At 45.4% G+C, this 23,993-nt stretch overlaps 1 protein-coding gene across 1 annotated transcript in view; it reads left to right on the top strand.

The window, feature by feature from the left end:
- The first annotated feature begins 1,723 nt into the window (after positions 1-1,723).
- The window catches only part of LOC146062941 (uncharacterized), a 178,428-nt gene continuing 156,158 nt past the window's right edge, over positions 1,724-23,993 (top strand). Inside the window, exons 1-6 of the mRNA XM_083174951.1 lie at positions 1,724-1,748; positions 10,316-10,460; positions 12,374-12,446; positions 15,036-15,146; positions 19,858-19,971; positions 21,169-21,363. Coding sequence (XP_083031077.1) covers positions 1,724-1,748; positions 10,316-10,460; positions 12,374-12,446; positions 15,036-15,146; positions 19,858-19,971; positions 21,169-21,363 — 663 coding nt within the window. The remainder of the gene's footprint in view (positions 1,749-10,315; positions 10,461-12,373; positions 12,447-15,035; positions 15,147-19,857; positions 19,972-21,168; positions 21,364-23,993) is intronic.

The raw sequence follows: 23,993 nt of genomic DNA, 5'->3' as shown, positions 1-23,993 counted from the left end.
TGAACCCAATTGGGTATGTGGGTCTCTTGGCCCTATACAGGTGCTGGTGGCTCACAAGTCGACAATAGTAATAAGAAAAGACTCAAAAATGGAAAGGGTGTATATGGGCATAGGTGCCCTTAGTGCCAGTGCATACTTATAATCCGAATTAGCCGATGGTGTACATACAATAGGGAGATAAATGGCTAAGAGGTGTTGCCAGGTTAGTCACAATCCGACATGTGTTGGGGAGATCTCGGGTTGCCCGCTTGTTCCTGTAGATATGCCTTGGCATCATCTGGGTTAAGGAAATCTTTAAAGGAGGAGCCTTCAAAGATTCGCAGTCGGGCCGGGTACAACAGCGCAAATTTTCTGCCATCTTGTATTAGTGATGAGCATATCGGGGAGAAATCTTTGCGTGCTTTAGACAACTCTGCGGAATAGTCCTGGAATAGCAGGATTTTATGCGATTCCCAGGTAATATTCCTAACTTTGCGTGATGCAACCCATAACAGTTCCTTGTGAAGGTAATTCAAGGTTTTGAAAATGATGGGACGTGGTCTGGCGCCCTCTTGTGGTTTCTGTGGGCCCAGTCGGTGCACGCGTTCTATCACAAGATCATTGCATCTATCTTGACATTGTAGTAATGTGGGTAGCTTGATTCTCACAAAATCATATAATTCTTGTCCTTTTATGGACTCTGGTAACCCCACTAGCCGCAGGTTATTTCTCCTGGACCTGTTCTCCAGATCCTGGATCTTGTTCTGTAACTGGTTAATGGTTTTAGTGTGATCAGTAGTGACTCTGGATATTTCAGTAACCTGAGCAAAGGTTTCCCCCACCCTGTGTTCCGTTGTTAGAACCCTGCTCTGGAGCTGTGCTATTTGCTGGTTTATGTCTTTAGTCTGCTCCTTTAAGAGAGGGCCAATTGCCAATCTCATTGCTGCTGCCAGGTTCCCATATGTAATAGGGGTAGTCTCATCTGGTCTGTCTGTGTCAGCTAGCAGCAGAGGGGTAGCGTGGGATAGGGGATCAGGTACCTGCGAGTCATCTGCTGTCTGATCATCCTCCGATTGATATTGGCTGTGTAGCGGAGATGCAGGGAGAGACGCGCTGGCGGAGGGTCCGGGCGCCATCTTGGATTCTCTATGTCCTTTCGTTTTCTCTCTCTGTGAGCGGCTTCTTGATCCCGGCATCGCCGAGAAGTACTTGTCCATACGGCGGGGGTTATCAGCAGTGCAGCGGGTCTCAGTGAGCTGCGTTTGGAGAGGCTTTAAGCCTTGTAAAGGGTAATTTGGACGGCTGTCTATCGGAGCTGCGCCTCTCAGCAGCCTTCCATGCAGCCGCCGGAACCGGAAGTCTCATTCTTATCTTTTACATACCACCACTTCAAAATTTCCACTTCCACCACTGCATAAATCCATTGGGACATTGGAGCATTGGTCCAGCCCCTTGGAAATAGAAGCAGACATACATTTAGAAGGACTCATTTTACACAAGTGACCAGAGGCGTAACTAGAATTGTGAGGGCCCCATAGCAAACATTTTAAAGGGGCCCCCCTACCACTGTCACTACAATGCCCGTTATGGTGGAAGGGGGGGGGAGAGTAAAGGGAGCAAGAGAGTAATAGAGTGTCAAGGATAGAGGGGGGAGAGAGAAAAGGTGTCAAGGAGAGAGAGGGGGGGTTAGGGAGAGGGGGAGAGAGAAGGAAATAGAGAGGGTGCAAGACAGTGTCAGTGAGAGATGGGGAGAAACAGACTGTATCAGGGTGAGCAAAAGAGACCGTTTCAGGGGAAGAGAGAGAGAGAGACCTAGACGGACAGACAACGGACGGGGGAGGGCTAGGCCAAGAGGGGACAAGTACGAACTGATAGACAGTGCACCAACTATGCATAGATGGGTAGACAGACAGACAAAATACCATATGGGGGCATAGAATGACAGGTGGATGGGGGTACAAAGATTGGCATATGGACAGACACAATCCTAATATAGGGGCACAGACTAAAAGATGGAGGGGGGCACATAGATAGATGGGCAGAGCACCAAATGGATCAGGGGGCTATAGAGGACAGACTAACACAGCCATAGAGAGAGTACAGAGCACCATAATATGGGGGGACAGATGGATGGGTGTGGAATATATACAGATGGGCGTGCAGTGGGCGACAGAGTCAAACAGACAGAAGGGTGGGTGTGCATGTGTGTGTGTGTGTGTGTGTGTGTGTGTGGGGGGTGCGCACCATCACTCAGGTCTGTTGTCTGCAGGCAGGCTCCAGAGAGTGGCTTCTGGTTCGGGCAGCAGCAGAAGCGCGAGTCCAGGCAGCATCCGGCCAGCAGCTACAGCACCTACCTCCATCCCCTCCATGAGGATTTCCATGGCATGGTCTTTACAGACTGCAGGCAGAAGCTCCCGGCAGCGGCACCTCAGACTTCTCCCTCCCCTTCACGGAGCAGCTATAGGGTAGGGTCCAGGCAGCAGCAGAAGCTCCAGGCAGCCACACCACCTCCCTCCATGAAGTGGAGCGGCAGCTCCAGGCCCAGGGCAGGATGCGACCAGCAGCAGCGGAACCTCCTCCTTTCCCTTCACGCAGTGACACCCGGCCAGAAGCAGCGCCAGCGGAACTTCCTTATACTCCTGCAGCCAGAGGCTCCCGGCAGTGGCAGCTTCTCCCGAGGCCCTCCCCTCCGGCCACTATGTTCACTATTGACCTATGGGCAACTGGATGTGCAGCGGCAGTGCCTCCTTCCCTCCCGCTCAGGGAGTAAAACGCGGCCTCAGACCCGCACACCGCAGTACTACTACTTAGAATAAACACATTTAAAATGGTGTAGGCCGATTGCCTGCCAGGTCCCCGGGCCCCCCCAAGCCCCGGGCCCCATAGCAGCTGCATCCCCTGCACCCTCTATAGTTACGCCACTGCAAGTCACTATGCGTTGTTGGACTTCCAAATATATATGTATATGTTGCCTTTTAAATGCCCATAGCCTTTTCTTTATGGTTACCTAAACAAGCCAAAGCTTGGGTGCAGCAGTGGACTATCCACAGGGCAACCTAGGTGCCTGGCTTGGGCCCAGCAGGTATCCTGGTCATCCCAAAAAGTTCCTAGAGGAACATTCAGCTACTTCCGCAGACATCACATGGACCTGCCCACACTCCCAAACCTCCTTTGATGTTATTTGATGGTATACAAATTTTGTACACACAAAATGGTATCATCCATTATATGGGGCAGTCAGTTTACTTTAAATGTGACACAAGTATTAAGCCTACTTCCAAATGACCTAGAGACTGATTCAGATTTTTATGCAATACCGATGTTCAACTGAGCATATTGCAGTAGATTGAGCATGCACCATGGTAATCTATCATTGCTGGCTGCAATCAGCATAAAAAAATATAGTGCAATGGATTGTTTGAGGTGGGCCCCAAACTTGCATCTTGCCCAGGGCCCCATGAGGGTTAAAGCCCCATACACACAGTGCAATTTGTTTTCTATTTAATCCCGATTCGATCGGGATCGAATTGCAAGGGAAATATTCGATTTTGACTATATACTGTACTACAGATCTGTACTATATAGTCTTGCCTGCATGGTCTATTTTTCTATTCGATTTTGATTTGACGATATAGTTAAAATGGAATGGAAAGCTAGTCAGAATCACACTGTGTATATGGGGCCAGGGCCGGCGCTACCCACTCAGCAGCTCCTGCAAAGCAGGGAGGCGCCATGCTGAAAAGGCGCTGTCTCCCTCCCTGCTCTGCTAAAGCTGCCTCAGCCCTCACTGTCACTGCCTCCTGCACGGCACCCGCAGCGCCTGTCTGACAGTGGGTGGGCGGCAGTATAAAGAGCTGCTCCCTGCTCCGCGAGTGCACACAGCCTGCACGCCGCCCACAGTGCCTATCTGACAGCGGGCGGCAGTATGGAGAGGCTGAGCAGCTCCATGCACTGCGCACACACTGTCCGCCTCCTGCGACCTGCCCCCTCTTCCTCACGGACACTTGCGCTGAGGCATGTAGCGCTGGTTGGGAATGCCTGGATGACATGTCATGTCCGAATCTGCCCCCTACCCATTGCTCCCTGTGCCTGTCAGCTGTCAATTAAATGACGAACAGGCAACAGCTCTGCCTCTCCTTCCTTCCCTCTTCTCAGTGTGCTGTGCCAGTGCCACTGCCAGTCCTCAACACTCTGCCCCCTCTATCTCCTGCCTTCTTCCACCTCCTCCTTCTCTACCCTCCTTTTCCCCTCAGTCACGAGAGGGGTGTAATGGCGTCCTCAGCGTCCTGCCTAGGCATATAGAAGAGGAGGGACTGCACAAGAGTTAAACAGCAAAATAACCATGAGTCTTTTATTATACATGTTTATAACACATTTTTTAATAATCGAAGATTTTTTTATATTCATTTACACACTTTTTAAATAATGGGTGGGGTTATGTGCCTAAAGGTGGCCAAACACGCTGCAATAGCAGCGTGCGATGCCATGTGTGCTCCTGCGGGCATCACATCGCACAGTACAAAAAGTATGTGCTGCACATACTTTTTGTACTGCTTTCGGATCGCATTGCACACGCATTGCATACATGCCGTGTGATAGGATGCGATCTAGCACATAACGTATGCGATTCTTGCAGCATGTATGGGCACCTTTAGTGCCTGCAACATTTTGCGGACACAGCACTGAGATGTACATGCACCCGAGATCGCATTTTACATACGCTCCCACAATCAGGCTGCAGCTTGTTGCAATGGCAATGTGAAAGGGCGCAAAATTTATGGTTTGCAGGAGGGCGCCGGACACCCTAGCACCGGCCCTGTATGGGGCATAAATCCACCTCTGCCTGAGACTCCCCAATTCTTGGAAAAGTTTTTAGTAATCATTTATGGCAATTGAGGGATTTCTATTGCTGTGATAGCAAAACAAAAGTGTCTTAAGTGGGGTCATGAAATAATCTATATACTGTAACTACTAACTAACTACGGCTAACTCTTCCTCACTTCTATGGGGTGAAGTATCATCAGTGACCACTAGAGGCCACTCAATGGACTAAATTACTCCTTTGTGTGCTAAAATATGTAATAGAAAGTGAAAGCAAATTTTGCAGGGAAACTGATCTGGCTGGATATGGAGAGCTGTGAAAACAGAGACTGAAGTTAGGAGCATAATGGGACTGGGGTGGGGTGGAGAGTGTGTAGGCTAATAACGGTCACTCACAGCACAAACTGAAGGTACATTGCAGAAGCTGTCATTTTTACAGGTATATAGCTAGTATGTTTTATTGCAGTCTCATTTAAAAATGTAAAACATTTGCTCATTGTACTCAGCACGCAGTCTGATACATAATATTCTGTTATGTTTATATGTCTGGAGTTATGTTTTTCAGGTTCTAGTACTTCACCAAGAGACATTCATTCACGACAGATTTTTTTTTTTTTAATACAATCAAACAGTGCGCCCCCTGCTGGCTTCCCATTCACGATTCATATCAGCAACAACTGTAGCAAGTCCCAGCAGACTATACATTGTGTACATGGGTTTCTGTGGAGACCGGGGAAGCGCTTTCTCAGCCTGGTGCAGTCAGCTCTCCTCACAGCATGAACAAATCGTAGTTAGGAAACAAGAAAAAAAGCCATCACTGCTGCTCAAACCAATATTTGCTGCGAGTCACGTCCTTGATCTGTGCTGGATCTCAAATTTTCGGCAAGTACAGTTCTTGAAATATATTAACTTTTACATCTAGCAATACAGATATGAAACAAAATAATACACATTTTGAGAGTGACATGCTTTATCCTTGTATAAAGTAGCATGAGCGCATACATACATATATATATATATATATATATATATATATACATACACTAAACTCACATATGCAGTGTGGGTTAGTGTCACACAGAGAAGTGTGTGTGTGTGTGTGTGTGTGTGTGTGTGTGTGTGTGTGTGGGGGGGGGTGTTTAGGGCACTAGAGGGGGGACTTCAGGCCATACACTACAACGACCATCTTGTGATTCTGATTGTGTCATGGCTTCCCTTAAATTCCCTGGCAGCCCTAAGGTGGGAATGTCCTGGAAACTGCCAGTCAAATGAGGCCGGTCGTACGATCCATTGAACGACCGATCACATGCAAAAAACAACTCAGGATCTGCACCCAATAACGACTGATCAGATGCAGTGGCAAACGCAGGATTTTCAGAAGGGGGTTTCCAGAGGGGCGGAGCAAAGCACGGAGATGAACACTTAGGTGACCCAGTATATGCCGATAAGCATTATAGATAGACCAAATGTATATAAATAATAATAACATATATATATATATATATATGCACACACACATATATACATACATACATACATACATATAGGGGCCTCAACAGCAGTGTAGACCCCTGGGCATAGCAATGTATTGGGGCACCTACCGATCCTCCAGTGGTAGGGGTGGGGGAAGCTTTGATGTCCTCGGGTGGTAGGTGGTATTATATCAACCGCTCAGCATATAGGGCCTGGATCAGTAATTTCCACTAATTCACCCCTTTACTGCACAGATGGTGGGAGATGGAGTGGGAGAAGGGGGCATTGGGCTGAATAAAGGGGCCCTGATACATAACTTCCAGGGTGGTAGAGGATGTTTAATATGCAGAGGAGGGGTGTATAGTGGAGTAGGCTTATTCATAATTTCCTGGTGGGTGGACAACTTGCTTGACTGCAGATATCTCCAGTTCCCAGATATAGATTTCTAAGATTTTAATGGAATTAAAAACTGGAGAATCCCACCTACCAAATGGTATTTGGGACTAGGGGATGAGAGTTCAGGAGGCAGAGCAATCTGCCAATGAGAATATAAAACTACATACCAGGTGTGTGGAGCTGGAGCAGTAACCAGCTGCTGGAAGGCTGATATCACTGGTTCTGGGCACAGTAGAGACAAGCTACTAGTATCCTTCAAAGAGGGAGAGTCCCAGCTTTTGGAATATACCCTCAGAAAAACTCTAAGTTAGACAGAACCTGAAATATCTGACTGGGAAGAGCAATTAACAGGCTTGGATGGGGACCACTGCTTTGACGTCAGATATCTCCGGTTCCCAAGGGCCGATTTTTAAAATTCTTGTACCCATGGAAAGAGGGGACCCTCAGCTTACAGGCTAGGTCCCTTAGACTCCTGGGGGGGTGTTCTGTGTACTCAGAAACCCCCCCTGCGTGCGCTACTGAGATGTGCAGCACATATGATCTGAGGATCGACCTCTCAACCCGTGGGAATGTGCATCAAAGCAATATACCACACAATGGGGCAGATGTATTAAGCTTTAACAAGAGATAAATCCAAGGGTGATAAGGAGAGATAAATGTCCAGCCAATCACCTGCTAACTGCCATGTTACAGCCTGTGTTTGAAAAAAGTCAGGTAGGAGCTGATTGGCTGGACGTTTATCTCTCCTTATCACACTTGCATTTATCTCTTGTTAAGACTTAATACATCTGCCCCAATGTGCACACAATCAATTGCATGACATGTCTAAAGGCCCCCATACACTAGGGCGACTTGTCCTTAGGACAAGTCGCCCCCGACTTCCCCCTGAGCTTCCCCGGCTGCTCCCCGGGGGAGCTTGATTAGATTGGCACTTGATGTGCCATTTTTTACATGTGATAAATCGTCTCGATTTATCACATGTAAAAAACCCGGGGAGCAGGGGGGGGGGGGGGGGGGCTACAGAGGTGGGAGCAGGGGGGCTGGGGACGCTGCGGGGGACAGCATCTGTGCGAGGCGGTAGAGGGAGCAGGGGGGGCTGGGGACGCTGCTGGTGACACGTCTGTGTCCCCCGCTGCTGGGGACACGTCTGTGTCCCCCGCTGCTAGGGACGCTGCGGGGGACAGCGTTGAGGCGGTAGAGGGAGCAGGGGGGGCTGGGGACGCTGCGGGGGACACAGGCGGCATAGAGCCGGGCAGGGGGAGCCGGCCGGGAGCTGTCAGTAATGAATAAAAAAAAAAGCCCATACAATGAATGGGCAGCCTGTGATTGGCTGCTGAGCGCTCTCTCAGCCAATTGCTGACTGGCTGAGAGAGCGCTCAGCCAATCACAGGCCGCCCATTCATTGTATGGGCTTTTTTTTTTTATTCATTACTGACAGCTCCCGGCCGGCTCTATGCCGCCTGTGTCCCCCGCAGCGTCCCCAGCCCCCCCTGCTCCCTCCACCGCCGCACCGCCCCACTAGGTCCCAAGTCGGGTGGTCGGACGTGCAGCAGGTCCGACCACCCGACGCAGATCCGATGCGCACGGGACCGCGCATCGGATCTGAGGGGACATCAAAACTAGCAGATTTTGGTCCGATTTCGGCCAGATCCGACTGATCTGGCTGAAATCTGACCAAAATCTGCTAGTGTATGGGGGCCTTAAATTGTGCATTCGTACACAATATCTTTGCAGTGTATGGCCAGCATTAGGGTTTGGCTGGAATCAAACATTAATGTGATAGCTATGTGTATTGAAGCAATATTTAGCAATAGTGTTAGGACATGCAGAAAATTGGGGTCCTGTGAAGGGGGCAGGAGACTTAAATGGGTGCCGGATGGCTCCCCGACAGTCGGGATTCTGAAAGTCATTACTCCGACGTCGGAATCCCGACTGCTGCCCCGTGGGGGTCCACGACCCCCATAGAGGGAGAATAAAATAGGTGGCCCGCAGTGTGGCATGCACAGCGACCCCGCAAGGGGCTTCATTGCGCTCCCCCCGCTGTGCAGTCAGGATTCCAATGTCTGAGTAATGACTGTCGGAATCCCGACTGTCGGTGAAATATACCACACCCGACTTAAATGCATTGATCAATTCATGAGCTAAATCCCCACTTTTTATTAATATCAGGTAATTTAGTGAGTGCAGAGCCCCTACAATTTCTTTCTCTCTCTCTCTCTCTCTCTCTCTCTCTCTCTCTCTCTCTCTCTCTCTCTCTCCGTGTGTCTTCGAAACACTGCCATCTGTTGGCAGTGAGTGAAACTACATCTCTTTCTCTCTTACTCAACATGGAGGTAATGGTAGCAGACTAGCTTTTGAAGCTTTTGCATTGAGTGGGATTACTAGTGCTCTATAAGTATCCACATCCCCTCATATATTTGTGTGTATGTCTCCATGTGCCCCACAGTCCCCAATAAAACTGTATCCATGTCACTCATTATATAGGTGTAAAGAGAAAAGAGGTGGTCACCCTGAATGGCGCTTATACTGGATTAGTGGATAAAAAACTTTTTCTGGACCCAAATAAGGGAATTATTTTTTGTAAACCAGAAAAGAATTTATTTGACACTTAAAACATCAAGACATAAAACATTTTTCACATAAAGACAAATCTTTTTCAATAAAGTGCAAATGCAATAGATTGTTACAATAATATAATGTTATACAACCATAACATGACGGGGCAATCAAGGCTCAATCTCACCATTCCAAGGTGGTGCGGTGGGCTGTGGTGCTATAGATGGTATGTCCCGGGATATAGCATAAAGGTGCGCACCACCGCACAGGCTTAGATGGAGACCCAGATCTGATATATTGTCCTCCTGCGTGTTGGCATCCTCATAACATGTTTCGGAACAGTGGTCCTTCTTCAGATGTGGATCCCCCAGAAACCGGGAGGGTTGCCCACCTTTCCAGGGGGCTAGGAGGGGGACCCGATTTTAGGGACCCTCCCGGCCATTCTGGGAGTTAGGCAACCCTGAGTTAAATATCCCGCATGTTAGGAGGTATACTGTTTTTTAATTCTAGCAATTGTGTTTTAAGACAGGAGCAACCAGTGTGCAGAATTCTGCCAGTCCTGTCCTCCCTGAAAAATAGATACAAACAGGCACTGGCCACAACCTTCTACACATGTGCATCTTTCTGTCACAATTTTTCAAAATATAGTTGTCAATCCTATTCATTGTGAAGGATGTAATGTGCCATTCCTGGGCAGTCTAATGCTAGCAATAGCACCTTAATTCAACCTCACTTCACACAAAAAGTGTCCGGAGCCTTACACGGCAGTGAGCACTTTTGTGTGAATCCCGGCCTCTGCAAAGTGTCCGCTATCGCAATCACTTGCACCTGCAAGTGCATGGCACAGATTAAGATTGACCCCATGGCATATTGTCACATTTCTTATGACATTTCTTATGACTTATTCAAACATATAACAGCAGCGCCATATTTTCAAATAAATCACTGGAATAATGGGGCTGGCAGCCAGCAGGTATGTATAATTATTGATACACCACTCAACTGTACTTTTAATAGTAAGATTTCATTTATCTGGGGTTTTTGTTTGTTTGTTTGTTTAATGTGTAATTTGTCTTTTTTTTTGTTAAAGCTCAGAAAATGAGTGAGGTGTACAGAGTCTCTTCTAGTGATAAGATCCAGTCTCTGGAGAAGGAATTAGCTGCCCAACTATCAGAACTGAAGACTGAGATAGAAGAGAATGGGGTACTCCGTGGCACGCCTACAAGAGCCTACAGGTAGGATAAAACAGCTGAATATATGGGGTGATTCTGGTTTACCCGTAAAGCTGCAAAATTCTAAACGGCGCCCGCATGAATGCCCCCCCTCCCCCCTTTGCATGCCAGGAGTAAATTCATTCAATGGTGTCTTACATCTGCGAGCGCCCTGTGCGGGAAGCAAGCGGGCAGATGACATCCGCTGATGTCAGCTGCCCACCCCCCGCACCTGCGTCACAGGCAAATTTCCATGGGAATGCCCATGAAACGCTGGGTGTTCCCATGGTCACGATGACAGCCCGCTGCCCCACACCCCCCACCCACACTGCTGTGTGCGAGCAGCCGGCAAACAATCACACTCACACACAGAGGCTGCACATGTGCCTAAGTGCACGGTCTCAAGAAATCGCTCCCCTGTGCAATTCACCTAGAATAACCCACATAGTGTGTGTATGAATTAACTCATTGCAGGCTACATAAAAGCACTATGGTTAAATTAGTCAGAAGTTATGGAATATGTGCCAGGTCACCTGTCCAACATATGGAATATTAGATGTAATTGCCAGTGAGAAACCTACTTAGACATCCACAAGCAGCATACAGAGATATGCAGATGATGGGCAAACGTTATCAGCTCCATAGCATACTGACTGTTATCGCCCTTGCCCCCCCCCCCCCCTACCAGTGCATACCATTGCAAATTGTGTTACTGCACCTGAATAAAATAAAAATGTTCCTTATTGACAGGGAGTGCGCAATTATTATGTGCCCCATTACCCATGGGTATCCGGACTATTTGTCTACAGCAAAAAGATAGACAACCATTAGGTCGACCCATTAGTTCGACAAGCAAAAAGGTCGACATGCAAAAAGGTCAACATGCCAAACGGTCGACATGCTGAAATGTCGACACTGCCATTAGGTCGACAGTGTCTAGGTTGACAGTCAAAAGGTCGACATGGGGTTTTTCACTGTTTTTTGAGCTGACATGTGCCGAAAGGCGGTATTTCATGCCCTACCATCCACTAGGGCGAGGTGCCAGAATAAAATAGTGTGCTGAGCGTAGCGAGGCACCGTGCCGGAAGCATTGCGAGCGATACGAGGGGCTGCGGTTTACTTCAAACTGTGTCCATGTCGAATGTGTCGACATTTGGGTCAATAAACAGTGAAAAACCCCATATCCACCTTTTGACTGTCAACCTAGACACTGTCGACCTAATGGCAGTGTCGACCTTTTTGCATGTCGACCTTTTGGCATGTCGACCTTTCTGCTTGTCTTATTAATGGTGTCGACCTAATGGTTGTCAATCTTTTTGCTGTAGACAAATGGTCCCGCTTCCTTACCCATGTGTACCATTACTCCCCCCCCTCAATTTCCCATATGTGACTGTGACCCCCATTTTACATGCTCTATGGCAGTGGTTCTCAAACCCGGTTGTCAGGACCCCATACAGTTCACGTTTTCCAGGTCACCTGGCAGGTGCACAGGTACATTCATTACTCATTAACACATTTTAAAAGATCCACAGGTGGAGTTAATTATTTCACTTAATTCTGTGACTAGACCTGTAAAAACATGCACTGTGTGGGGTCCTGAGGACCGACTTAGGGAACCTGTGCTCTATGGCAAGACAACAGAGACAATTCGGTGCATTGATGATTTTGTTTGCTAATAAGACATGTAACATAATGGTGAGATGATTCATAGCCTATGTTAATCGAAGGATCTCATCAGTGAAAAACCCAATCAAAATCGATTCAGAAGTTTTACATTTTATCATGAACATACATAAATCGATCAATATTAATAGTAGTACAGGTGTTCTGCTGAATAAAAAAGTAATACAATTCTGTACACGTCTGTCGGTGTCACTTTATGTATTGAATCATTACATTTCCCAGGTGCTAACAAAAATTTTTTGGGCTTCTTCTAGTTCTGTCCCTATACCAAAGGACGTTCTGTTCTTCAGAAATGAGAGAGAGATGATTCTGAAAAGAGGATTACAGGTAAAATCACACATAAAATGTACATAAGGATGGATGGATGGATGGAGAGTTTAGAAGTGTACAGATATATCTTGACTGAAAGTTTTGTGTAAATTGTGGACATTCAGGACTTTATTCTGGTCCATTCACATGGTCGCGTGCATTCGCACTGATGCATTATTCTCTTGTCCCAGGTTCTAGCAAGTCTCTCTCCCCCAGGGTACCAGTTAGATTGTTAGCTTAACAGTACATCTTCATAGTAATTATACTCCACTGTAATGGTAACATAATCTACCATTTGATTGTTTTAAAGCGTTGATAACCATCTGGCGCGATGAAACTACACAAGTACCTGCGCAATTAACCAGCATGCACCTTGCTCACTTGCCACACTGGCAAAGACATATACCCCAGCAAGCAGCAGTAGTAGCAGCAGGAGACTTTCTCTTTCTTTCTCTCTGCATATTGGCCGAAAATGTCCTCGGATGACGTATTCTACTGCAATAATTGGATCCAATTTGTCCAATCAAACAATTGTGCTATTAACCAATGATACAAGTGCAAGGGCGTAACTACCATAGGTGCAAGGGGTGCAGCTGCTATGGGGCCCAGAGCTTAAGGAGGCCCATCTTTGCTGTCTAACTAATATGTTTTACATACATTTATCACCATCAGTTGCTAAATAAGGGGCCCTTACAAACTTTTGCTATGGGGCCTACGAATATCTAGGTACGCCTCTGTACAAGTGCTTTTAGAAATAAATACAGGTTGAGTATCCTGTATCCGTGCATCCATTATCCGAATTATTCCAAAACCCGTGGTTTTTGGAATCATTCGAATTTTTTTTTTTACCCCCCTAACCCTCTTTTCATACTTACCAAGTCCCAGGGCATCCACAGCAGGCCTCCGGCATCTTCTCCAGGGTCTCCAGCGGTCCCAGGAATGCATTGCGCGAGTGTGTGCGCGCGCCGGTGACGTCACCGGTGCGCGCGCACACCCGCGCAATGCATTCCTGGGACCGCTGGAGGCCCTGGAGAAGATGCCGAAGGCCTGCTGTGGACACCCGGGGACTGCATGGATGCCGAGGGACCACCGGACACCATCGGGGGACAGGTAAGTAAGCCTAAAAAAAAATATTCTAAAAACCGAAAAATTCCCCTATCCGGAATGATCGTGGTCCCGAGCATTTCGGATAGGGGATACTCAACCTGTATTGATAACTTAATATTAATTTCTTAGTGGTGCCAGCTCAATTTCTCTCATATTTAAACGAATAACTTATTATCAATATAATATAATTAGAGAGAATAACTCATTTAAGAGATCATTATTATATAATTAAGTTTTCTTTGAATGTGCATTCTTTGCTCCATTTGTCATACTGACAATAATACAGTGTATAAATAATTAGGAGCAATGGTAACTTTGTTATACTAATTCATTGAAACTGTTGCAGTTTATTTATTCATTACAACTGTTGCATGTGTTTTCTTTGCTCCTTCTGTCATTTAGACAACCATATTGTGCTTAGAATAATAAGGAGTAATTATACATTTGTTGCACTAATTTATAGCAACTTGTTGTGGTCTACTCATTTATTACAACTGTTGCAAGATATATTACAGACAGCAGTAGCACTTGTTTTATTTGTATCATTTTGTGCTTTAATTACTGCTTGATTTAGTTCTGGCAATTGGCATATTCTAACACCAAGAAATATATATCGCTAGTTCGCCATTATACAATTTTAAGCCCCCCTGCTTCCGATCAAAAATATTCAGAGCAAGGGCTACAATTTGTTATTATTTTTTTGACATTGTGCATGTTCTGTGTTGTATGTGTGTTTATGTTTCAATAGTTGGCTCCCAACCAATTTTGTATGTATAAATAATTAAAAGTTATATTTTAATAAGTTGTGCCCCCAAAAAAGAGAGAATTATCTATTGCTGTCAGCGCTTATCGGGAATTGGTGAGGTATGCAAACCAAATCTGTGAAAAATTCCAAATTTTGCCGTGATAAGTCCTGGGAAAATACATTGGTATGAGGCTTTTCACAAGATCTATGTATTTTTGCATTAAAACCAGTTACTCCACTTTATCATCATATCACCTGCATACGAGATTCTCCTTTAGCTACGTTTTGTTATAATGGACAAGTTGTAGCTCAAAGAAGTTCCACATTGGACAATGTGGACACAGTGGGGGTGATTCTGGTGTTGCCATGAAAATGCTGGGCATTCCCATGGTAATGGGCCAGTGATGCAGGTGCGGGGTTTGGCGGATGTCAGCTGCCTGCCCACTTCCCACACAGGGTGCTCGCAAATGTAAGACACCATAGAGGTGAATTACATCTGCGAGCGCTAGAAAGATCATTTGATGGTCGGTGATTTCGCCCCGCACCCAAAATATCCATCCATTCGCATGTGAGCCGGGGATCGCGCGCGGGGGGGGGGGGGTGTTTGAATTTTGCAGTGTTGCCTGTGGACCAGAATAAGGTCCAGAGTGTGTTTACACAGTATGTTTTTTTCCCTTTAGTATAATTGATTTTTGTCTTTTATGTGCTTGGTAATGTAAGTTTTTACATTCTAAATGATCTTGCTTTGGTTAAAGGTGGCAGCAGCAAAACCAATTGTTATTCAGGCTGATGTCATGCAGAGAGAGCTGGAAAGCTGTCTAAGAAGAGAGTACAATGAAGACAATCTGCCTCTCCTTCTGCATCAGGTGACTAAGTTTAAATATCACATTGGATAAAATATCATTCTGTATTCAAAACCCTCAAACATGTAGACAATGTTTACCTGTTATATCCAATATCCACTGTTTAGAATGTGTCTGTTACTACACATTGGGGTTATTCGGGTTGATTCGCAAGGCTGCGAATTTGCAGCCTTGTGAGTCCACCAAACCCCACCTTGCAAATGGTTGGCTGGTTACACCCATTCGTAAGGGCGATTCACACGCAGGTGTTTGTGAATGGATGTTACACAGTAGGGCAGGGGGAACCTCCCACATCTGTCGATGGTTGCCGACCATCGAAATATGTGGAGGGTGCACGCATATAAAAATGATTTTCAAGTCACTTACATATGCATGCACACTGGGAAGGAAATGAGCGGGCAGCTGTCATCCGGTGATGGCCTAATTAGCATGAGAACACCCCACGCCCCTCTCCACCCCCCGTCTGCTGTCCTGGCTGCGTGCTCCCAGTGAACAGTCTGTTCGCCATGGGTGCACGCACCCTGTGTATGCACATGCGCAGAAATGCATAGAACAAAAACATCAGTTCTCATACAAACGCAGCCTTGCTGCGTAGAATCAGAATAACCCCCATTGGCCCTTATTCTGGTTCACTTGCAAAGGCAAATTCATTCTCAAATGGACAACACCATGTGCATTGTAGGTGGGGCAGATGTAACATGTGCAGAGAGAATTCGATTTGGGTGGGGTTTTACTTCAAAGTGAGATCTATATTGCAGTGTAAAAATAATGCACAGAAACAAAATAACCCACACAAATCTAATTCTCTCTGCACCTGTTACATCTGCCCCCCCTGCAGTGCACATGGTTTCATCCATTTCAAAAGGAATTTGCTTTTGCGAGTAAACCAGGATAAGTGCCCTTGACCATTAACCATACGCATTAAAAGGTATAGGGTCATTAGGTTGACACATATTGGGTCGACATGCATTGGGTTGACCACTGAAGGTGAACATGGCTTAGGTCGACACATGCAATAGGTCGACATGGCTATGGTCAACAGAGTTGGAAGGTCGACACAAGCAATAGGTTGACAATGGCAAGGTCAATGGTCAAAAGGTCAGAAACGCCCAGTGTGTATGCACCTTAACACCCAGCTAATCCACATTACTTTCTAAAAGTAAAAGAACACTATAATTTTTGTTGGCATACTCCACTGTGTCAGCATATTTAGGTGTTACCTTTTTTTTGCATTGTGATGTTTGAATCAAGATATACAGGATATCAGACCTCTGTAGCTGTTGGAGTATTTGGTAAGGGGCTTCCCCTGATTGTAGAACTACAGCATTTTCATATCTATACTGTCTCCTTGGTTTAGAAATTGACAAACTCCTTCAATGGGTCCTGGTTTTGTGTCACAATTTATTGAATCTGCTATAGTTAATTACTTAAGGAAATAAGATACTTCACAGTAAAGTTAATTCAAAAACTTTGTGGAGAAACAATAACATAAAGCAATTTTAAATAAAATCTCAAACAGAAAATGTAAATTTCCATTAGCAACACAATTGCCTGTTTTTGTCTGAAAATTTCTTTAAGATGGTTTTTACCTGTCCCATTGTATCTCTATTTTCCCAATTGACATGGTAAATCCCATCAATTCACACATCTATTAAAATACATATTTTATAAGACTTTGGGGGAATTCAATTGTTTATCACCCCCCCCCCCCCCCCAATCTCCTGTCTAAACTGACAGGAGATCGTGGGGCGATTTTTGAATTGATGCAATTGATCGTGCTCATTATGGTTGACAAAACCGAGGAGCGTGACGTGCAAAGTCTCAAAAATGTCACTTTGTGCTAATTTCAGCTTGGCACCTCCAGGGGGTGCGAGGTGAGATGCTGGCACCGACAGCTGATCATGTCAGAACAGAGCTACAATTGAATCGCTGCGCTGGGCTCAATCTGCTGGCTGGCGGCACTCCTAACAATTGATTTCCTCCATTTTGAGTCCTACAAGAAAAAAAGCAATATACACATAAAATGATTGCTATTATTATAAGCCTCATGAAAGGTGTACCTTGTTATGAGAAAATTACATTAGGTATAATATAGGGAAATTCAATTAGCTGAGGTTACCGTAAGCTAATTTATCCCCTGTGGCTATTCATTTGGTCCTGTAGTGAGCCTTTAGGCAGCACATATAATTTTTTTATGCATCTGAACAGACACAAATAAAAAGCCACAGAAAACTAGGTGCTAAAGGCAGAGGATACTACTCATTTCAGACAGGGGGTGAGTGTGGGCCGAAGTGGAGCTGGGAAGAACCACCTCGAAATGATGCGACATATGACTATATACCGTGTTGAATGTCTATTGTATGTACCACTAATGGTGCGTACACACGGGTGCAATTTCAGCACATATCGCTGGGAATATGGTCGCTGAGCGACCATATTGCCAGTGATTTGTGTGTGCTGTCGGCGATGAATCGCCGAGTGCGCACTCCCGTGTGCAGCCCCTGATGGTCGCTGGTCGCAGGAGCTTGCTCCTGCCATCAGCTGTTTCCCTGCCTCTTCCCCCGGCAGAGTCTCCTGATTATCAGCGACCATCTCTGGTCGCTGATGAACAGGAGAGACACTCAGCAATATATTGCTCAGCAAAATATTGCTAGCAACATATTGCTGAGCAATATATCTCCCCCGTGTGTACGGGGCATAAAAAGCAACCACATTTTACCTTAATTACATATTATTACCCTAATCAAAGCATATATGTATGTATATTGATTCTATATGTAAGACATATGTTCATTGGACACACTGTTTACAATATAAATAGCCATATCTATTATTGATTTTTATTATTTTAGTATTATACTTTTTCTGCTGTAAAGAAATATAAATTGGCCCAATTGATTACTTGATTAATTGGATAATAAAGCAATTTCATGCCTATAAATAAAGTCTCTACATGAGCAAAGTCACTCGTCTTGAAAAAGTTCCCATCCGACTACGAGAACGAAACGCGTTGACGTCATCACTACACCTGTATTGGAGACCCACTCAGCCAACTTCCAGCCTGATTCTCAGCTGAAGTGCAGCTTGCTTCCACGCCGCTCCATCAAGCCGCTCCACACTGACCGGGAGAACTACATCACAGGCTCACCCCCGGGCTCGTTGCAGACCTCGTATCCACTATCAGCTGAAGTGCAGCTTTCCCCCCCCGCTGCCGGCAATCAGCTGTTTGCACCAGCCGCTCTCCACACTACAGTGAGGGACAATTAATTTGGCTTAACACAGCAGAGCAATCCATCCACTGCTGAAGCTACTCCTTCACCGCCGTGGCCAAGATGGTGTATCCGTCCCTGACTACTAGCAGGCAACACCGGCGCGCTGCCGAGAGGAGTACTAGCTACATCTGGAAGGAGCTCTACCCCCAAACTATTGGGACCACTCGCTGGAGAGAACCCCGCAATAGGGTGAGCATTATACAAAATCTGTGACTGTAAACTTCCTCTTGCAAATTCCTATTACCGGTAAACCAACACGCACATTGTGCTTGAATCTGACTTTCTACCCCGGTCCTATCTGATATAGCAAATCATAATCAAAGCATATTTTTGCACAATCTTGCTGAATCACTTTATATTGCTGAACCTCATAAAAGCTATTACAGCTTTCATTACTGGGATCCCCAATTCATGATAAAAAATTTTTTAGTATTGTTTTTTATATAATAGATTAAGTGTATATGTATGTACTGTTGTTTTTATATTTTCTTTCTATAAAATTTACAAAAGTAACAGTGTGTCCAGCATTCATCTTTAATCAGCCATACCAGTGTGTTCTAAATAAATAATTATTGTTTATACCAGCAGCGCAATTCACTTCCACTCCCCCTATATTCTTTTTACTACTCATTTCACCCATTAGCTTAACAGGGCGTATTGAATTTCGCCATATATCTGCATACAAATTATTGGATGTAGTGTTGCTTGCTGTTGAATACACCTCAACCCACCCAGAAAAACAGCCTACATCTGCAAGCCAGTATTTACCATCAGCAGTGGATACCAAGCTGTGTGCTGGAGCACTTGCAGCAGTGCCTGTCTTGGGTTGGTGGAGTTGTGAATCCTGAGGAATTCCAGTCACTATCAATATACTGTACATTTACCACATCATATCAGTTATATATACCTGGGGATGTCCTTGGAACATTTGTGCCAAAGCTGACAAAAAGAATCTTGAGGAACCATCATTACAACGCCAGGGTGAAGGGGAGGGGCGTATATGTGTCTTTATAGTACCCACGCATACATACATCTACACATTAGGAAGTCACAACTAGTCACAGTGAAGCCTGTCCAGGCACAAATGGTGGATTTTCTTGGGGATGGCTTCTCATAGGTAAAACCTGCCACTGGTTTTGACTGTAGACGGACATACATTGGGTGTTATGGCATTCCACATGCAGGTATTTATGGCATACAACAGTGAATTTTCACGTTAACATTAGTTAGTAAATCGGTTGCCTGTGGAAATTATGGTAATTGACTGCCATTGTCATTTGTGTTGGTTGCCATGGCACTTTTTCATAGAGGTCAGCTGTAACCTGTAAATCACTTTGTCTGACTCTGCATATATCTTTGTTATCAAAATATATTTTTCTTATGGAATATACCTATTGGCATGCTTATGTACTGAGGTGATAAATCCTATATCTCTGTCTAAGTTTTTCTCAGACAGAATTATTCAGTTAGTCCGAAGTAAATACTTGCACATGCTGAGGTGGAAGAGGTTCTGTCGCCATACATGTGTCATGGAGCAGTGCTATGCGCAGTATCAGGTAAGAGATGTGTACTTGTCGTGAGCATGACAACTGTATATGATGTGTTTCATGTACTGTGGTCCAAAACAAAATATATTTGCTTTCCTTTGTGTGGTCTATATTGTTTGCTTTCTGGTGTGCAAAGAAAACAATCAAATACATTAATGTCACAGATGGCAGCAACAAATAGATATTAGGAGGTTAGCGTGTAACATAACAGCTGATGGCAGACAAGGCAGCTTGAGGTTAGAGAATGAAATTAGTTACTACTGTGGAAACCTGTGCAGTATGTTAGGGCATAATCTATGTGTCATCACTAGAGACAGGATTATACTGTATGCAACAAAAAAAGCTTGAAATATGCATGCAAATATGCATGAAAAATACTTAAAATATGCATAAAAAGTGTTAAAATATGCTACATTAAATAATAAAAAAAGTAATATTTAACTTGTTTATTTAAAAATCAGCATAAAATTAGTTGCAAATAAACCTCAAAAATAGGCCCACAGCATCTGCAGATGTCTAGTGCTGTACACAGGATTTGTTTTCTTCCTGGCTGCTACAGCAGACTGCAGCGTCCAAAACTCTTCTTGCATCAAGTACACGGACCCTCATTTTCAGCGCTGATGGATCAAATGTCAGCATACTAGCGTGTGAGGGCGGCGCAGTGGTAGGCTTCCTCCCTGCGCCGCATACTCATTTTGACATGGCATTTCCTCCGCAACGCTTGATGTCACAACCCTTCCGCCCGCCTCCTCTGCTGCAGAAGTCTGTCTCTTGGTGTAAAGTCCCAGGCCAAGGGCAGGCATAGGTTCAGGAGCTTCGTAATGGCATCTGCCCCGACTGACTTTTATCACCATGGATTGGCAGCCTAGAGCAGTGTCAGACATATAGTACATCCAAGGTTCCCCACACTGTGCACATATTGCCCCAGCCTGCACACTCTACCACTACCTGGCCAGCAGCAGCGGGCAAAGCAGTGCTTTGACTCATGGGTGGAAAGGGGATGGGGCCTAAAATATGCACCAATACTAGATTTTAGGTAAAATATGCAATAACCAGTGAGAATGGGCAAAATATGCAAATGCATATGCAAATATGCAAATGCATATAATCCTGTCTCTAGTCATCACTGTAAAGGTGTAATGTATCCTACTGCACTGTCTAACGCTCTGAATGATTATTTTCATGTCATTGCTTTTACACGTACAGGAGCAGGTTGGATACATCATGAAGGAATACAATGATGCTGTACAGAGAGCACAAAGACTGTCAATCGCCAGAGAGCACTTACTAACCGGACAAAAGAACTCTATTCATTTAGTAACTCTAGAAGACCTTGTGATTTATTTGCATTGGTTCATTAGCCACTTGCACTCGGTGAAGCCTATATACAACTATATCAGGGTAAGTATTCTATGACATTTGTTATACATAGATGTATAAAAGTGCATCTATGTAAATATAGGGAAGATGTCCTAAGCTTTGGAAAGTGATAAAGTGTAGACCAGGGGTAGCCAACTCCAGTCCTCGAGAGCTACCAACAGTTCACATTTTCCATGTCATCTCACAGAATCACAAGTGAAGTAATTAGCTCCATCTGTGGATCTTTTAAAATGTGTCAGTGAGTAATCAGTACAGCTGTGCACCTGCGAGGTGAGCTGGAAAACGTGCACTGTTGGTAGCTCTCGAGGATTGGAGTTGCTACCCCTGGTGTAGACAGATAAGGTACCTCCTATATATTTAGAATGTCAGTGATTTTAACTGATGTTAGGATTAGGGTTAAGGTTAGGCAGCAGTTAAGGTTGGGTAAGTTCCATATGGAAATTCACATGGTTGAAATTCTGACAGTTGACCATCTTAGGAAAAGAAAAATTCTATATGTTACTATAGCTTTAAATAACCATTTCTATACTTCCTACAACTCAGTACAGCACATTATTTACATTTTACATTTAAACATACAGTAATTAGGAGCCCTGTAGAGCAGGGCTGGGCAACACCGGCCCTCCAGATGTTGATGACCTACACATCCCAGCATGCCTTGCATCAGTTTAAGCATGGCCACATAGCAAAACTAGTGCAAAGCATCGTGGGATGTGTAGTTCATTAACATCTGGAGGGCCGGTGTTGCCCAGCCCTGCTGTAGAGCTTTCTAATTACTTAAAACATACGCACATTACATTTGAGTCCATGTGTATCCATTTTAATATACATGTGACTAGTGCATGTTAGGTTCCTACAAAGATTGTTAACCGCTTCTCCCGGTAATTTTCCAGGCATGACACTGATAAGCAGGTGTGCGCCAGTGGTGCCTCCAGAGGTGCAGCACCCCCCCCCCCCCTCCTAATTGTCCCTGCTGCAGAACCTCCCCCATGACACTGGTCTACGATCGCATGCCAAGTGCTTCCGCCACTGGTCCACGCTGCCGATGCTCCCCTCAGCCACTGCTTGTGAAAGTTTGTTGATGCTCAGGAGTGCTCTGGTGTTATGTGTTCCAAACACACCAATGTCCAAATGGCCGAGCATTCCCGAGAACCCCCCCTCCACCCCCACCCCCCAGGGCTGCCCCGAACTTTCCCTAGGGGTTGCTGCAGAAGGTAGTGGCTGCAGCTTGAGTGGTGAGTATTATTGGGGCTGGTCAAACCTGCCTTGGTAGGTTTGTCCTGCCTCAAGAAAATCCACCACTCAAGGGGTTAATAAATGACAGTTGATAATTGCTGCATACACACACCGTTTGTTCTGCTTGAGGCTTATTAGTCTAGGGTAAAATGTATCCCCTTTGTTTGTAAAACTATAGTGTTATAGTAGTATTGTAACCTCCTCAGTACCGAAAACATGGGTAAATTTGCAGTATATTATTGGCTGCTTACTTGCCTAACTATCAACCCCCCCCCCCCCCCGAAGCACGCGCAGGGGGGGGGGGGGGGCACCGGGCGGCGGGCGGAGGATTTGCCTGGGGCGGGGGGGGGGGGGGGGGGGAGAGAGGCTTGCACCGGCCCTGAAAGTGTGTACACATTAGACAACATTGTAAACGATGCACGATGTTGAAAATGATTTCCCTTGAGTTGCCTGGAACTCCTTGACAAATTATATATGAATTCAGTTTATCACAAGAGCAAAATATTTCTCAAATGGGCAAAACCATGCTGCACTGCAGGTGAGGCAAATGTTACAGGTGCATAATGAGAGTAATGTGGCCTACACACGTAGCGATGTCAGGCCATTTTCTGAGCGATGTTACTTAATTTAACTACATCGCTCAGAAAATGGCCCTACATCGCTGTATGTGTGTGTGGGTGTAGGGGCCACAGTGATAGCGATCACTATCGCCAAGCAATTCATATACAGCACGCTGGATAAATCTATAACCGCAGGGTGCCATGGCCAGTGTTCTCACCGGAAAACACTGGCCCTGACAGATCGCTCAGAGGCACATTGCTATGTGTGTAAGGCCCATTAGATATGGGTGAGGTGTGTTTAAACTGAATCTAAAGGAGCATACACATGGGGAAATTTCAGCGCTATTTCTAAGTGATGTAACTAGATCGCTTAGAAATGAAGCACTCATCTCCCTGTGTGTACATCCCATAGCGATGCGCGATCCTGCACGATCCTGCGCGTTGCCATCACCTGACTAGATTTTGACTGCATGTCAAAATCTAGTCAAATCACCATTGTTCTCACCAGAGAACACTGGTCAGCACTCAGCACAGATCGCTCAGCACACATAGCTGGTGCATCGCATGTCTGTCATCGCTGTGTGCTGACCGATCAGGGCTTAAGCACATCACTCAGCATGGGGCTCCGTCACCCCATTAGTACAGGCTTAAGAATAACGTAGCCAGAATTTACACTGCACATAACAATATAACTCACCCAAATCAAACTCTGCAAATTTTACATTGCCCCACCTGCAGTCCACATGGTTTTGTCCATTTTTGAAAGATTTTGTTCTTGCATGCAACTCTGAATCAGGCCCATGGTGCATATATATCCTAAACGATTTTACAAACTACAGTATATTATTAGTAGCC

The sequence above is a fragment of the Crinia signifera genome, chromosome 3 (assembly GCF_055691185.1).
Source record: "Crinia signifera chromosome 3, ASM5569118v1, whole genome shotgun sequence".
Lineage (NCBI taxonomy): Eukaryota > Metazoa > Chordata > Amphibia > Anura > Myobatrachidae > Crinia > Crinia signifera.
Note: the sequence above shows the minus strand (reverse complement) of the source record. Positions and strands in the feature narration are given on the sequence as shown.